Source organism: Bolinopsis microptera, chromosome 4, assembly GCF_026151205.1.
Source record: "Bolinopsis microptera isolate Bmic1 chromosome 4, MBARI_Bmic_1.0, whole genome shotgun sequence".
Taxonomy (NCBI): domain Eukaryota; kingdom Metazoa; phylum Ctenophora; class Tentaculata; order Lobata; family Bolinopsidae; genus Bolinopsis; species Bolinopsis microptera.
In genome coordinates, this window is record NC_087075.1 from 11,843,685 (window position 1) to 11,860,824 (window position 17,140).

At 39.7% G+C, this 17,140-nt stretch overlaps 1 protein-coding gene across 1 annotated transcript; it reads right to left on the reverse strand.

Moving 5' to 3' along the window:
* Window positions 1–320: 320 nt before the first annotated feature.
* Window positions 321–2,988, reverse strand: LOC134813807 (glutaredoxin-2, mitochondrial-like). The gene is made up of 6 exons (XM_063821687.1): window positions 2,960–2,988; window positions 2,498–2,583; window positions 2,202–2,290; window positions 1,977–2,046; window positions 1,027–1,210; window positions 321–439 (listed from the first exon to the last, which is right to left on the reverse strand). The coding sequence occupies exons 2-6, from the start codon at window positions 2,513–2,515 to the stop codon at window positions 321–323; spliced, it is 480 nt and encodes a 159-aa protein (XP_063677757.1). The 5' UTR covers window positions 2,516–2,583; window positions 2,960–2,988.
* Window positions 2,989–17,140: the final 14,152 nt, after the last annotated feature.

Here is a 17,140-nt window from a genome sequence, read left to right on the forward strand (position 1 = left end):
TCAACTGAATGATTACAAAGTCTTCGCATCACATTACTTTAGATAAATTATAATAAATGATCGAATATGACTATGTATGAACAGTCAAGTCTCAACACATTTTTCCATCTCTGAGTCAATTCTTTATTTTTCTGAATCTTACACGGTACTTCATCCCTTGCTTTGGACACAGGAAAACCATCTAGTCTTGCTCATATTCTATCGTCTCATGAAAGCTGACGAGGGATGGATAACCATAAACTTGCTGATGATTCTGAGTTCTGTCTAGCCCTGCAGTATAATACCTATAAAACATGTGCTTACCTGCTAGACTCAGCCATCTAAAAGTTCTTTACCCTATCTTTATGGGCCTCGTGGTTTTTCCCTCCAGTCTCTGCGCAAATCGGACAGAACAAATCTTTGAATCCTATTGAACTCAGTAATTCTTTCGAGAGCATACCTGAAAATTCGGGGAGTAATCCTGGGAGTTTTTTCCGACCATGTTGGGTCGTAATAAATAATAATGCTTGAATGACAGTATCACAAATAATGATTAAACGTGTGCTCTTCAAAATGGTTCTGTTTGCAATTTGCAATTGCATACAAAAGGCTTCATTAATCATCCAATTATCAAGTTAAAGTTTATAGTATAGGTAAGATCCCTCGTTTTCACTCTTGTCGCCATAAAGCGTGAACGCTTTCAGCTAGGAACTCCGGAAATTTTCTAGACACATTTGGTTTGATAATTGAACTTGAAGTGCTTTCCCAAAATGTCAAGTTGATTGTTTACAAGTAACGAACTAAGCCAAGTTATGACCAATACCATTTTAAGATCTTAAGATCTTGCAGATACGTGATCTGGCACTAAATCAGTGAGTCAGTTACATCTTTACTCAATCAATGGCCTGAATGGTTGGAGACCGCTTATAGCACAGCAACCAAATCGCTATATAACGCGATCGTCATCCCCCAACATGCTCGTTACTGCGCCTAATGAGGCTCATTATTGCACTCGAGAGAGTAGCTCCCGATGTTTCAAATAATTACCTGTCTTGTTAAGAGTCTTCAGATCCTGCCAGCTACCAATAAAAGTTTCGTTCACAAATATCTGAGGTAGATCTCTGATGCCAGTAATCTTGAGCAGGTCTCTGTAGACTTTTCTGGCAGCTCTGGTGTTGTCGATAGTAACTTCTAGAGCTTCATCTTCTTTAATGTGATGTTTCGTCCGAACCTGTGGCAGGATGTCAGTGTATACATAGTGTATACATAGTGTATACATAGTGTATACATAGTGTATACATAGTGTATACATAGTGTATACATAGTGTATACATAGTGTATACATAGTGTATACATAGTGTATACATAGTGTATACATAGTGTATACATAGTGTATACATAGTGTATACATAGTGTATACATATTGTATGCATAGTGTATACATAGTGTATACATAGTGTATACATAGTGTATGCATAGTGTATACATAGTGTATACATAGTGTATACATAGTGTATACATAGTGTATACATAGTGTATACATAGTGTATACATAGTGTATACATAGTGTATACATAGTGTATACATAGTGTATACATAGTGTATACATAGTGTATACATAGTATATACATAGTGTATACATAGTGTATACATAGTGTATACATAGTGTATACATAGTGTATAAGTGTATACATAGTGTATACATAGTGTATACATAGTGTATACATAGCATATTGTATACATAGTGTATACATAGTGTGTACATAGTGTATACATAGTGTATACATAGTGTGTACATAGTGTATACATAGTGTATACATAGTGTATACATAGTGTGTAGTCTGAGGGCCCCAGGTAAGATCAAATGTAGTGCAGATGGCGGAGACTGTAGAGGCAACTCCAGACCTCCTCCCCAGAACCCAGCCGAGCTATAAATTATTACTTTGGATGCTCTGTTTTAATCAGATGGAAACTTATTTTAAGGATTTTTAGTTTACCTTTCGTATGAGATTAGAAGCTTTTTTACCGAGACGCTCTTTTTCTTTCATAAAAACAACTGCGCTGAACCTGAAGCAGAATATAGGCTGTGACTTGTGAGTTTATCAATGAATTGTAGGAATAATGATACAGATAACAGTAACGAGTCAGATATAATTACTATTAATTGCTAATTAATAACTAATAATTACTAATAATAATTACTAATTATCCAGCAATTCCACCTTTTTATCATCTCGTGAGCAAGGTTGATGTAGTGAGCGGAATGTTCGTCTACTTCTCCAGTCTCTATCATGTGGAACATGTTCTCAACCTGTAAATGGGAAAACACGTCAGAAGATATAAATAGAAAGCATGTTCTCTGTAACTTTTTAAGTGAGAATAAGAACTAACTATAAGTAGAAGTAGAAGTAGAAGTAGAAGTAGAAGTAGAAGTAGAAGTAGAGGTAGAAGTAGAAGTAGAAGTAGACCTATAAGTAGAACTATAAGTAGAACTATCAGCTCGTTTACCTTAACTCACCCAATTGTGGACCCCCATCTGATCAATATCTGCTCTCTCAAACCTCCTTCCTCTGTGATTCCTGCCCGGAGGACGGTTCTGTAGTCCTGAACATTGATTAACGCGTTATATCTAACGCGTTACAATTAACGCGTGACTGTAGTCCTGGACATATGATTGTGAGCAGCTTTTAGTGCATTTCTGGCAAACAAACGGGGCTATCATAAACATGAGCAAACGGGGCAAATCGTGATTATTATCTTCTAATGAAAACTTTGTACGTACATTTAATTTGATAAGCATTAGGCATCTTTTGAATCCATTATCAAAATAATATTTCGTCCCAGATTGATCTGAGCAGCTTTCCCGAAAATAATGCAACTATAATAATTCAAATTTTGGATAACGAGTTATATCTAATGAATTTCGATTAACGTGTTGTATCCAACGCGTTTCAATTAACGTGCTGCAATAGAATCATACCTATTTCAAAAGGTGGTGGAACTCTAGCATCCTCCTCACTCTCCTCTTCACTAGAGCTGGAACCATCTAGAACTATTTATATCGTCTTACCCTTCTTCTTACCCATTAGCTACGTGAGGTGAGGTGAACGCATAGAAATTAAAGAGCCACATTGTAGTCAAGTTAGGAACTACGGCATGGTTGTTTCCTGTTTAGAAACTGGGCTGACATTTTAAACTAACAGTTAGTGGTCGAGTTCGCATATTATAGTATTATGTAATCAGCCAAGGGGGAGGCGGATTTCCAAATGATTACGCTAGTGTAAATTTTAATACAATAGCTATGGCTATGGGTAAAACTGATTACGGAGGGGGGAGGTAAAAATTGTTCAAAAAGTGATTACGTAATATGTGAACGACCCTTATAATCTGTGACAGTTATGTGACTGTGATCGTGTGCCAATCAGTTCTCCAAACTTCACAGTCTCTCATCTTACAACTGAACTGAGAAACTTGATTACAAGCAACAGGAAATGTTTATAAGAGTTAACAACAACTCACTTGTAACTGGTGTTCCTCAGCAGTACAGACAGCTCCTACACGCTTTCTTGAGGAGACTTTTGTTTGTGTCACGTGACTACAGTATTATCAGGTTTCTCTACCGATCATGTCACAGCCTACCGCACACTCAAAAACAATCACTCCAAGTCAATTTTCGAAAGAAACCCGAGTATCGCAAAACCACCAAAAGAGGACTTTCTTATTCACAACGGTTTCAAGAAACGAATTCCTCCGCAATCAACACAACCCATCGGGAGTAAAATATTCACACCACACGTCATTACTAAAACTTTGAAAAGTAGCTTTAGAGAATATTGGGGGTCCTGTATCAACACTTCTCGGAAATTAGAATTCTATCGTGACCTAAAATCCAAATTTAACAAAGAGTATTACCTAGACAGTGTCATTAAATATGCAGACCGTGCTAATATCACAAGACTGCGGATCAGTGCACATCGACTCGAAATTGAACTTGGCCGATACAATCAAACTCCTCGCGATGAGCGAATATGCTCCTGGTGCAATATAGTCTTAGGTTCTGGTATTATTGAGAATGAAGATCACTTCCTTAACCATTGTGATCTTAACGCTGCATCAAGGCGAAAAGTCCTAGACAAGATCCAATCAATCATATCAAATTCAATCAAACCATCTGCGTCATCTTGTTCTGTTTACACTGTCATCCCTGGAGCAAACGTCCTCAAATTCATCAGCAGCAACAGTGAAATCATTGAATTAATCACGAATGAAAGTCAAGTCCACCTCACGAGAGTCGTTGCTAGATTTGCCACTACGTGTTTTAACAACCGCAAGAAATTCGTCGACTCTCTGGCCAGTACATGAACACTGAAAATCACTGTACCAGCGCTTTTTTTCTTCTCGCGCAACAAAGAGTGCAAAGTAGCCTGGCTCAAGCATTAGAGCATTACCAAGGCGATTGTAAACAAAATATTTTTTGTCAAAATATTTATGTTTCACTTTAGTTTAAGTTATATTAATATAATAAATTCAAATCTTATGATATTGTTATTATCTTAACAGTTACTATTGTAGCTTAAGATTTTAAATTTGTATTCCTTGTATTTGTATTCCTTGTATTCCTTATTCCGTGACCATAGGATTTCTGAACGTGCTCACATGTGTTGATTAACATAGTTGTCTCACGTGATTAGTGAGTTTGTGCAGGTCGCCGCTGTCTGCGAGACAGCAAGGTTGTATTGAATGTGTCATGTGACCACTGAAGAGATGGTTTGTAATTGACTGTAGTTTGTATCATTTAATATTTTGAGACTTGTTTTAAAGTAACTGACTTACCCTTACTGCTTTACTGGGTGGCGCTCAGCCTGTCATTCCGCCGAATTTCTATTATGTTTATGAACATAATAGCCTGGTAAAGATCCCCAGGTAAACTAACCCCAACTTCAAAAGTTTCTAATGTACACTTTAATTAAGTGTTTATTAGTAATTAGTAATTATATTTATGTCACGTTACATTGTCATCCACATGTGGAAAATCGGGGGGGGGGGGGGGGGGGCCAATGGCATAAAATGGCATAAAATGGAGACTTTTTCTATGGAGAAAATGGAAAAACCCATGAGTAATTCTCCATTTTCTCCATTTTATGCCATGAATTTTGTCTTCGAAATTTCATCTTTAACACCATTTAACACCTAAATTGGACATCCTAACATGTTTATTTACGCTTACTAGGGGCGTAACAAGCTTATGAAAGCTCATAGTAGGCTACTAGATGCTTATACTAGGTTAGTAGAGGCACACTTCAGGCAAAATCATAATTACTCAAGCCTAGTGTAAAGTTATTTCTACAGGCTACAGCAGGAGTGAGTAATAGGGGAGAGTAATAGGCACTGAGAAGTGAGACCTACATCCTCGACAGTCGAAACAAGCTCGCACTGCAAAGGGGAGGCCTGCCTTCCGAGATCGCATTACCAGGGGGAAGCCTCGAGTCCAAATTTGTGTATCGAGGGGTAGGTGCAGACTTCGATAAACCGAAAAACCAAAAAAAATGTTCGGCTTATAATGAAGAAGGTAGCATGAAACGTGGAGAAAAGTGGTTTTTAGAAAAACTTTGAAAAATTTTGACTTAGAAAATTTTCGGCCCGAGTCATTCTCGATACGTACCTCTCGTATCGAGAGCTCCCGATTCCGAGCTGCGCAGTGCACTCGTGTTGCAAAGGGGAGGCCTGCCTTCCGAGATCGCATTACCAGGGGGAAGCCTCGAGTCCAAATTTGTGTATCGAGGGGTAGGTGCAGACTTCGATAAACCGAAAAACCAAAAAAAAATGTTCGGCTTATAATGAAGAAGGTAGCATGAAACGTGGAGAAAAGTGGTTTTTAGAAAAACTTTGAAAAATTGTGACTTAGAAAATTTTCGGCCCGAGTCATTCTCGATACGTACCTCTCGTATCGAGAGCTCCCGATTCCGAGCTGCGCAGTGCGCTCGTGTTGCAAAGGGGAGGCCTGCCTTCCGAGATCGCATTACCAGGGGGAAGCCTCGAGTCCAAATTTGTGTATCGAGGGGTAGGTGCAGACTTCGATAAACCGAAAAACCAAAAAAGAATGTTCGGCTTATAATGAAGAGGGTAGCATGAAACGTGGAGAAAAGTGGTTTTTAGAAAAACTTTGAAAAATTTTGACTTAGAAAATTTTCGGCCCGAGTCATTCTCGATACGTACCTCTCGTATCGAGAGCTCCCGATTCCGAGCTGCGCAGTGCGCTCGTGTTGCAAAGGGGAGGCCTGCCTTCCGAGATCGCATTACCAAGGGGAAGCCTCGAGTCCAAATTTGTGTATCGAGGGGTAGGTGCAGACTTCGATAAACCGAAAAACCAAAAAAAAATGTTCGGCTTATAATGAAGAAGGTAGCATGAAACGTGGAGAAAAGTGGTTTTTAGAAAAACTTTGAAAAATTGTGACTTAGAAAATTTTCGGCCCGAGTCATTCTCGATACGTACCTCTCGTATCGAGAGCTCCCGATTCCGAGCTGCGCAGTGCGCTCGTGTTGCAAAGGGGAGGCCTGCCTTCCGAGATCGCATTACCAGGGGGAAGCCTCGAGTCCAAATTTGTGTATCGAGGGGTAGGTGCAGACTTCGATAAACCGAAAAACCAAAAAAAAATGTTCGGCTTATAATGAAGAAGGTAGCATGAAACGTAGAGAAAAGTGGTTTTTAGAAAAACTTTGAAAAATTTTGACTTACAACTTAGAAAATTTTCGGCCCGAGTCATTCTCGATACGTACCTCTCGTATCGAGAGCTCCCGATTCCGAGCTGCGCAGTGCGCTCGTGTTGCAAAGGGGAGGCCTGCCTTCCGAGATCGCATTACCAAGGGGAAGCCTCGAGTCCAAATTTGTGTATCGAGGGGTAGGTGCAGACTTCGATAAACCGAAAAACCAAAAAAAAATGTTCGGCTTATAATGAAGAAGGTAGCATGAAACGTGGAGAAAAGTGGTTTTTAGAAAAACTTTGAAAAATTGTGACTTAGAAAATTTTCGGCCCGAGTCATTCTCGATACGTACCTCTCGTATCGAGAGCTCCCGATTCCGAGCTGCGCAGTGCGCTCGTGTTGCAAAGGGGAGGCCTGCCTTCCGAGATCGCATTACCAGGGGGAAGCCTCGAGTCCAAATTTGTGTATCGAGGGGTAGGTGCAGACTTCGATAAACCGAAAAACCAAAAAAAAATGTTCGGCTTATAATGAAGAAGGTAGCATGAAACGTGGAGAAAAGTGGTTTTTAGAAAAACTTTGAAAAATTGTGACTTAGAAAATTTTCGGCCCGAGTCATTCTCGATACGTACCTCTCGTATCGAGAGCTCCCGATTCCGAGCTGCGCAGTGCGCTCGTGTTGCAAAGGGGAGGCCTGCCTTCCGAGATCGCATTACCAGGGGGAAGCCTCGAGTCCAAATTTGTGTATCGAGGGGTAGGTGCAGACTTCGATAAACCGAAAAACCAAAAAAAAATGTTCGGCTTATAATGAAGAAGGTAGCATGAAACGTAGAGAAAAGTGGTTTTTAGAAAAACTTTGAAAAATTTTGACTTACAACTTAGAAAATTTTCGGCCCGAGTCATTCTCGATACGTACCTCTCGTATCGAGAGCTCCCGATTCCGAGCTGCGCAGTGCGCTCGTGTTGCAAAGGGGAGGCCTGCCTTCCGAGATCGCATTACCAAGGGGAAGCCTCGAGTCCAAATTTGTGTATCGAGGGGTAGGTGCAGACTTCGATAAACCGAAAAACCAAAAAAAAATGTTCGGCTTATAATGAAGAAGGTAGCATGAAACGTGGAGAAAAGTGGTTTTTAGAAAAACTTTGAAAAATTGTGACTTAGAAAATTTTCGGCCCGAGTCATTCTCGATACGTACCTCTCGTATCGAGAGCTCCCGATTCCGAGCTGCGCAGTGCGCTCGTGTTGCAAAGGGGAGGCCTGCCTTCCGAGATCGCATTACCAGGGGGAAGCCTCGAGTCCAAATTTGTGTATCGAGGGGTAGGTGCAGACTTCGATAAACCGAAAAACCAAAAAAAAATGTTCGGCTTATAATGAAGAAGGTAGCATGAAACGTGGAGAAAAGTGGTTTTTAGAAAAACTTTGAAAAATTGTGACTTAGAAAATTTTCGGCCCGAGTCATTCTCGATACGTACCTCTCGTATCGAGAGCTCCCGATTCCGAGCTGCGCAGTGCGCTCGTGTTGCAAAGGGGAGGCCTGCCTTCCGAGATCGCATTACCAGGGGGAAGCCTCGAGTCCAAATTTGTGTATCGAGGGGTAGGTGCAGACTTCGATAAACCGAAAAACCAAAAAAAAATGTTCGGCTTATAATGAAGAAGGTAGCATGAAACGTGGAGAAAAGTGGTTTTTAGAAAAACTTTGAAAAATTGTGACTTAGAAAATTTTCGGCCCGAGTCATTCTCGATACGTACCTCTCGTATCGAGAGCTCCCGATTCCGAGCTGCGCAGTGCGCTCGTGTTGCAAAGGGGAGGCCTGCCTTCCGAGATCGCATTACCAGGGGGAAGCCTCGAGTCCAAATTTGTGTATCGAGGGGTAGGTGCAGACTTCGATAAACCGAAAAACCAAAAAAAATGTTCGGCTTATAATGAAGAGGGTAGCATGAAACGTGGAGAAAAGTGGTTTTTAGAAAAACTTTGAAAAATTTTGACTTAGAAAATTTTCGGCCCGAGTCATTCGGAATTTTTTCTGAAAACTGCTTTTCTCCACGTTTTCATGCTACTCATGCTACTCTGTTCATTATTTGCCGAAAATATTTTTTCGGTTTTTGAAGTCCACACCTTCCTCTCGATACACAATTTTGGACTCGAGGTAATGCGATCTCGGAAGGCAGGCCTCCCCTTTGCAACACGAGCTCGGAATCGGGAGCTCTCGATACGGGAGGTACGTATCGAAAATGACTCGGACCGAACATTTTCTAAGTCAACATTTTTCAAAGTTTTTCTGAAAACCACTTTTCGCCATGTTTCATGATACTCTGTTCATTATTGGCCGAAAATATCTTTTTTTAAAATAATTTGTCTCGAAATTCTAAATTTTTCAGGTTTTCAATGGCATAAAATGGCATAAAATGGCATAAAATGGAGACTATTTCTATAAAGAAAATGGAAAAACCTATGAGTAATTCTCCATTTTCTCCATTTTCTCCATTTTCTCCATTTATGCCATTGGCCCCCCCCCCCCCGGAAAATCCTGTATGGTTTCACATCCAACGACCTTGAAGTACAGTTCACAGTAAACCCAAGATTGGGTACCCTGGCTAAGGTTCCAGATGTCCGTACAAAAAGCTCATCAGACTCTATATGAAACATCATTTAGTGTAATGGGTCCCAGACTCTGGAACTGTATACCTTGGCACAATATTAATATATACGCGCAGTCTCAAAGCATGATGGCTTCAGTATATTATTTAATACTTATTATGTATTATCTTTTGATTGATGGTGATCATGTATACACACGACGTATCTCAAGGTCTTTAGGAAATTAAGGGAGTATTGAGTATCATGCCTTAATAATTGTAACAAATTTGTAGTGCTGTGCAGTAATACTCCGTTAACTTTTTACTTCGGAGATTGATAAAATGAAGAAGCCGCGGTAGATCGGGGTTTTGATTTTTACATTATGAATGTTAAGCCCTATTTGGGGGAAGGAAATGGCCGCGGTAAATCGGGGTTTTACTGTAATTAGTTGGTGATTGAACGCTGCTGTTCCACGCTGATATTTCGCGGCAGATGCCACGATTTAACAAAAATCAGGTATCGCGACATCATCCTCATATAATGTATAATATCTTATTATAGTTATACTAGTTAGTAAAACTTAATTTATACTGTTTCTTATTATGGTTGCTGCAGTTTCCTGTGTTTTGTTTTTAAACGAAGCAACTAACTCTAAGTATTAAGTTAAAATTTAATGTTTAGGACCGAATTGACCCAGCTGCTTGTCCGCCGTGGCTAAATGGATCGGCGGCGGCGTTTCACTAAAATTACACCGGCGGCGGCGGCGTACGCCGGCGTGAGCCGTGAAATCAAGGCCAACTAAATTGAGGTCTATGAAATATGAATATGATCATGTACTTAATTTGGGTAATTTAGACTTAACTTCAACAAATGATGTTGGTATATTGTTATGGTATTATCTGCTATCAAATAAAAGTTGAGACAAATTGATACAATTATTTTATTTAAGGTAAAATACATAAACAATAAATTATTATTACAACATGAACATGTCACGAGTACAATTTCACTGTGAATTGTGAATGCATATAAACATAGGCAGACTTAAAACTGCAGAGTGCAGATTGCTAATTGTACATTAGAAAATAATAGATCAGTACAATTTAACTTATATTATATTATATTAAGGAGCATGAAATTTTCGATGTAACGCGTCGCGTTACATCGAGTCACACGTGGGCGTCAGATGAGAGCTATATAGCTGCTTATAGTAACTGTAGTTCGGATTATTCCATATAATACGGTATAAACAATATTGTTAAGTTAGCTAAAGGTGTGTATCATGTATGTGTTGCCCCTAGCCGCTAATCTCTATCAGTAACACTGATATCTTCAAATGAAGACAGAATTATTTTGAAGTCAGAAAATGCACGCCGTACGCCGATGTACGCCGGGGTGTATCGGCGGCGTTCGGCGTGGCAAAATCACCCGGCGGCGGCGGCGTTCGGCGGCGGCGGACAAGCCTGAATTGACCGCGTTATGTTTTCGCACAGTCTTTAGTTTATACTTTTATGTATGTACTTATAGTGTTTCATGAGTATTACTATTATATCATACTCATGAACGGAGTCACAAACAGCTCTTAATCTGGTAAATCGGGCTGACCGGCCACGGGTTTGTTGTATGATCAAGAAGTTCTGTGATGATTTATATCCGTGACTTAGCAATAAAGGTATTCACTATTCACAAAACAATGACTGATAAGATTCATCAAGACTGCATGTGGGGTGCACTGTTATAAATTACGCCTGAGTCGTTTTATTTTAAATGTGACACGTATCGATCTTACGTTTTCTCCCTACAACTCGAACCCTCGACAACATGTTCATGATTTTATTTTCTGCTATAATTTCCCATGTCCATTCTGAGGGGGAGCAACGTGCTCTCCGATTCGGACATACAGTCGAGGACTACATCCTGCTAGAAAGATGGTATAATGGATACATCAACATCACAGTTTTCTGTGTGCACTTGGGTCAAGAATAGATTTGATTCAAAATATCCAATAGTGCTGAACTACTATGATAATTACGAGATAGCTCTCGGTTCCCCCGGCTACTTATACAACCTGGGTGGTAAATACTAATCTCATACTGAGGGATGAGTACAATGTTCCTGATGGTGAGTGGTTCCACCTCTGCTGGACCTGGACTACCTCTACCTACATCCTCACAGTCTACCTTAATGGAGATGTAATAGGATCCACAGCTACTAATGAGAGGGAGCTAGAGACTGGTGGGAGGATGAGCTTGGGAAGCAATGCATATGGAACACCAGCTTACATCTTTGGAGGTGATATGTTCAAGTTGAACATTTATAGTAGAGTCCTCAGTTCCTCTGAGATACAAAGAATGTCATCTGACATGTGCTCTGTGGAGGAGGAGGTACTCACCTCTATTAAAATTCTAAGTTGGGAGGAGATAGTGCTAAGTGAAAAAAATGGATCAGTGACAAAGATCCCATTCAGATGTATTCTCGCTGAAAACAACAGGCAGGATCTAGCAGCAATCAAGCAGGATCTAGCAGCAACCAAGCAGGATCTAGCAGCAATCAAGCAGGATCTAGCAGCAATCAAGCAGGATCTAGCAGCAATCAAGCAGGATCTAGCAGCAACCAAGAGTGAGTTATTTTATAACTTTCTATCCTATTCTACGATTGATAGTGATAATCCCCAAATCTTTCTAAATCATAATCCAAACCAGGCAACTCCTATAATACTTTTATAATCTAATGTTATAGTCTTGCTTGATAACACATTAATTAACGTGTAATTATTTTCAGAACTGCATCTGACTCTGATAACTGTGTTATCAGTTATTTTCCTGATTCTCCTGACAATTCTTCACCACAAAATGGTGGAAACAAAGAGAACAAACCAGCCCGTTGTCATGAGTGAACTTGCCAGAGAAATTCCCAGTGTACGAGGACAAGAGCCAGGTGAAAAGAAGGAAACTGGAGTGCTCCCTGGTAACCTGGTAACCTGGTAACCTGGTAACCGGGTAACTGGAGTCATGCTCCCTGGTGCAGAGGAATACGACACAGTTGATACTTGGACTCTGTTAAGTAGTAAGTCAGCTATAAGTTGTGGAATTCGAAGAAAGTTTAATTCTTTTACCGGCCTTATTTTAATTAAGTGATGAAATATTTTAAATCACTAAAGATACCTTTTAGGTGAAATTGCATGTATTAGATTTTATCAACGTTAATTCATATCTTGTTCTGATCCGACGGTTATAGGGATCTTTCTATAATCATACAGATCATATTCAACATTCTCGACCATATCTTTGCTACAATTGATAAAGTTTTATTCATTGATTGACCCTAGCGAGTGATTCATATCTACCTTACAAGACATTTTTATAACGTACGAAATGCGACGGTTTTCCCGAAATTTCGCCATATTTTCGGACCGCCAAAATTTCGGTCGTCGTAATAGAATCCGTCGCATTATTTTTATCTTATTCCAATAATTGTGGCTTCATCGATTCATTTTGTTCTTGAAAAGTTAGTGATATGATGGTGGGACAAATAAACACAATATTCCATGATGAATTTAATGTCAAGTAATACGTTTTAAATTTACAATAAATTACATTTATGTGCTAACATAAACGTCTTATAAGAGACTAAGTCAAGATAAACAATTTAATACCAAACTCAATAAGTGAAACTGAAAGAGTCGAGCCGGACCCCTTAGAGGAAGATGAAGAAATCGATTTATAAGTTTCATTTTGTTTCAACATGATTTTACCGATTTTTAGAAAATTTGGAATTTCCTTTGTGTCAGAAAACAAAATGATGAAAAATACCCTTATTTTCTGTGACGTCCGAAATGTGACGGTTTTTGTTCAATTTCGCCATATTTTCGGACCGCCAAAATTTCGGTCGTCGCAAATTGGTCCGCCACAAAAATGTCTTGTAAGGTATCTGATTGTAATCAATTGTAAATATAAGAATCTGGAAGCTTCCAACGGGAATTATATAACTGATTTACCTGTTACATACTATTACTACCACAGTATCACGTCATATCAAAACAAATTTCCATTGTAACTATTTCATATTAGAGCGATTTGATTATTTGATTTCCCGGACGAATTGAATAATAATACTATAAATAGGAATAAATTGAGTATTTACAATTTCCCTGTAAGGCTATAGTATAACTATAATAATTATCATTACAAAAATGTACGGGCAGGGCCCCATAAAGAAGGAATTCATTTTATAACTTAAGAATAAAACAAAGTTTATCAGAAAGTCTTACAGGTGCATAAGCTTTATATAAAGTCAAAATGTCCACAGAAAAAAAAATTAATAACCCCATTGTCACAGGATCAGAGTCTCAATAAAATCAATTATAAATAGTTACCAGGTTACCAGGTTACCAGGTTACCATGTTACCAGGTTACCAGGTTACCAGGTTACCAGGTTACTAGGTTACCCGGTTACCAGGTTACCAACATGTCCACGGAAACAAAAATTTAATTTCCCAATGTCACAGAATCAGAGTCTCAATAAAATCAATCATAAATAGTCTCCACTCTACAGATCAAAAGGTATTTCATCTCAATAGTATTAATAATACAGAAAGTAATCTTTATTCGCTCTTATAAGTGGGTCAATCATACAATTTGATAGTTGGGGACGACGTGAGAGTCCCACTTCGTCCCCAACTATCAAAATATTAATACAGAAAGCTAACAATTCGGACATTCGATTGGTTTTAGTTGTCCTTCATAATCCATAGTCATTTCCATGGCAACAAGATCCCATTTGATGGTACCGGTAGTTAAAATACAAACTCAGCATTGATCTTTATCATCTTCTGTCATGGTAGAGTTGTCAACCTATAAACATAGTAAAGATAACTGCTTGTATCATAATTAGTCGCTCCAACGCAGTTTTACTACACATATTACGTGCGGGAGGTGTTAGTTTGGAAATCTTTTTAATCTTTACACAATTATAGTTGTTATTATAGTTGTTATTATAGTTGTTAATATAGTTGTTATTATAGTTGTTATTATAGTTGTTATTATAGTTGTTATTATAGTTGTTATTATAGTTGTTATTATAGTTGTTATTATAGTTGTTATTATAGTTGTTATTATAGTTGTTATTATAGTTGTTATTATAGTTGTTATTATAGTTGTTATTATAGTTGTTATTATAGCTGTTACAATAGTTGTTATTATAGTTGTGTGTAAAATGGATTGCGGAAAAGAAGGAGGGCTAAAATAGCAAAAATAGCTGGCTTATGTGAACGATCCCTTAGTACAACAGGTTAATGAGGCTGAAGGTAAGCATCCATTAATCAAATTTAGCATATCAATCAATTGATCAATTAAACAATTTATTAAAACAAGGCGACCTAATTATAAGTTATACATACCATGGCTGTGCTGTCGTCTTCTAGCACTAGTTTAGCAATTGTAGCGTCTATATCAATCTTCAGTTGAACTGATGCGGACATGTCAGGAATAAGAACGTCTATCAGTTTCACTATCCCGAACACTATGTGCTGAATACATTGTTTTAAATAAATAAATTAGATTGATTTATAGATGTGGATACTCATGGGGAGGTGATACATATTTGTATTATAGAACGCGGTTCTTTTGCGATAGTCAAAACGCGACAACTAGCGCTGGATGGCGACAACTAGCGCTAAATATATATGTTCGATAATTGTCGCTATCCAGCGCTAGTTGTCGCCATCCAGCGCTAGTTGTCGCCATCCAGCGCTAGTTGTCGCTATCCAGCGCTAGTTGTCGCTGGCTATGCGACACTGTCGCACGCGATAGTTTGCGATGGCCAGCGCAACTGGCCATCGCAGAAAACAGTTCGATAACTAGCGCTGGATAGCGACAACTAGCGCTGGATAGCGACAACTAGCGCTGGCCAGCGCTGGCCAGCGCTAAGCGATAGCCAGCGCTGGCCAGCGCTGGCCATCGATATCCAGCGCAAAATTTTCGCGCTATTACCCGTCAGCTAGCGCTGGCCAGCGCTGGCCAGCGCTAACCAGCGCTAACCAGCGCTAGCCAGCGCTAACCAGCGCTAACCAGCGCTAGCCAGCGCTAGCCAGCGCTAGCCAGCGCTAGCCAGCGCTAGCCAGCGCTAGCCAGCGCAATGTATCAAAAGACAAAATCATATACTTGCGATATTACTCGGATGATGATTAATCACTTTACACTCGACTGTCACGTGACTTTTTTAACCCATTCTCTGACTCTAGCTGGTACTGAACAACTTTTCGAAACCCTAACCCTCTAATCTGATCCCAACCCTAACCCAATCCTTAACAAAAACATATGCTGAAACCCTAACCCTAACGAGAAATTAGACTAACTTCCTTATACGGTCATATCACGTGATCGATACAGTTTTTCGCCAATATCTCGTCAGGAGAGCATTTTAACCCTATGTCATGGGGGTTGATTCGGAATTAGCGTTCGAAAATACATTGCATCGATTGAAGTTGGTTACAACAATCGGGGGCCTTTTAGAACAATCTCGAAGATCGACTGTAGAGTGATTTAGCACGCTCGATATTAGTATTACTCGTCAGCCAGCGCTAACCAGCGCAATATAGTTGCGATATTACTCGTCAGCTAGCGCTGGCCAGCGCTGGCTAGCGCTGGCTAGCGCTGGTTAGCGCTGGCTAGCGCTGGTTAGCGCTGGTTAGCGCTGGTTAGCGCTGGCTAGCGCTGGTTAGCGCTGGCCAGCGCTAGCTGACGGGTAATAGCGCGAAAATTTTGCGCTGGATATCGATGGCCAGCGCTGGCCAGCGCTGGCTATCGCTTAGCGCTGGCCAGCGCTGGCCAGCGCTAGTTGTCGCTATCCAGCGCTAGTTGTCGCTATCCAGCGCTAGTTATCGAACTGTTTTCTGCGATGGCCAGTTGCGCTGGCCATCGCAAACTATCGCGTGCGACAGTGTCGCAACTAGCGCTGGATAGCGACAACTAGCGCTGGATGGCGACAACTAGCGCTGGATGGCGACAACTAGCGCTGGATAGCGACAATTATCGAACATATATATTTAGCGCTGGCCAGCGTTATCCAGCGCTGGATAGCGACAACTAGCGCTGGATGGCGACAACTAGCGCTGGATAGCGCTAGTTGTCGCCATCCAGCGCTAGTTGTCGCGTTTTGACTATCGCAAAAGAACCTAGAACGCTTGTAACATTTGTAACTCCCCCCCCCCCCCCCTTTGAAGGCCCCGAATTATTTTCTTTCAAAATATGCAACTTATTGGCAACTTGGCAAAACCATTGGCTGAATAAGTTAAACGCTAAAACTGTTTAACAATTCTATAAAAAATCCGTAGTATTAGTTAATCAGTGAGAGAATAGGACATAAGCCGATCAGCCCTTATTATTTTAAGTAGATTGAGTAATTAAATATTAAGTAATTATTAATAAGTAACAATTAATTGAGTAATTATAAGTAATAACCTCAAAGAATATGACGAATAGAAGCTGAACGGCGAATAGTTTCCAGAAGAAGAAGTTGTGTTTCCCGTCTCGGTCCCTATACGACCAATACCTGCCAAACATGTTCTTTTATAATCGTACCCAGAAAAAGAATTAAGATGTAAATCATATTATAATTCAGCCTACTAATTTCTTCATAGAATACCATTTGCAATTGATTAATAATTCAGCTAAATAATTGTATAAGAATATAAATAATAAAAATACAAGGTATAGAAATAGCTTTTAAGTTCTGCTAAAAAGTGCTTACTTCTGACTAACGGAGGCAGCTGTAGGCTTAGTGTCAGTAGAAGCATAATCCACATATTTTACCTTCCATTCTGTTCCCCTTGAACTTAACAATAAACTCAATGATTTCTGTCACATGTTTACAGATTTATAGTTAAA

What these genes read in the sequence shown, in the direction of transcription:
- LOC134813807 (XM_063821687.1), bottom strand. An exon ending in GCTCACGAGATGATAAAAAG is followed by an intron (nt 2,047 to 2,201) that starts GTGGAATTGCTG and finishes ATTCTGCTTCAG; the next exon opens with GTTCAGCGCAGTTGTTTTTA. An exon ending in GAAGACTCTTAACAAGACAG is followed by an intron (nt 440 to 1,026) that starts GTAATTATTTGA and finishes CCGAATTTTCAG; the next exon opens with GTATGCTCTCGAAAGAATTA.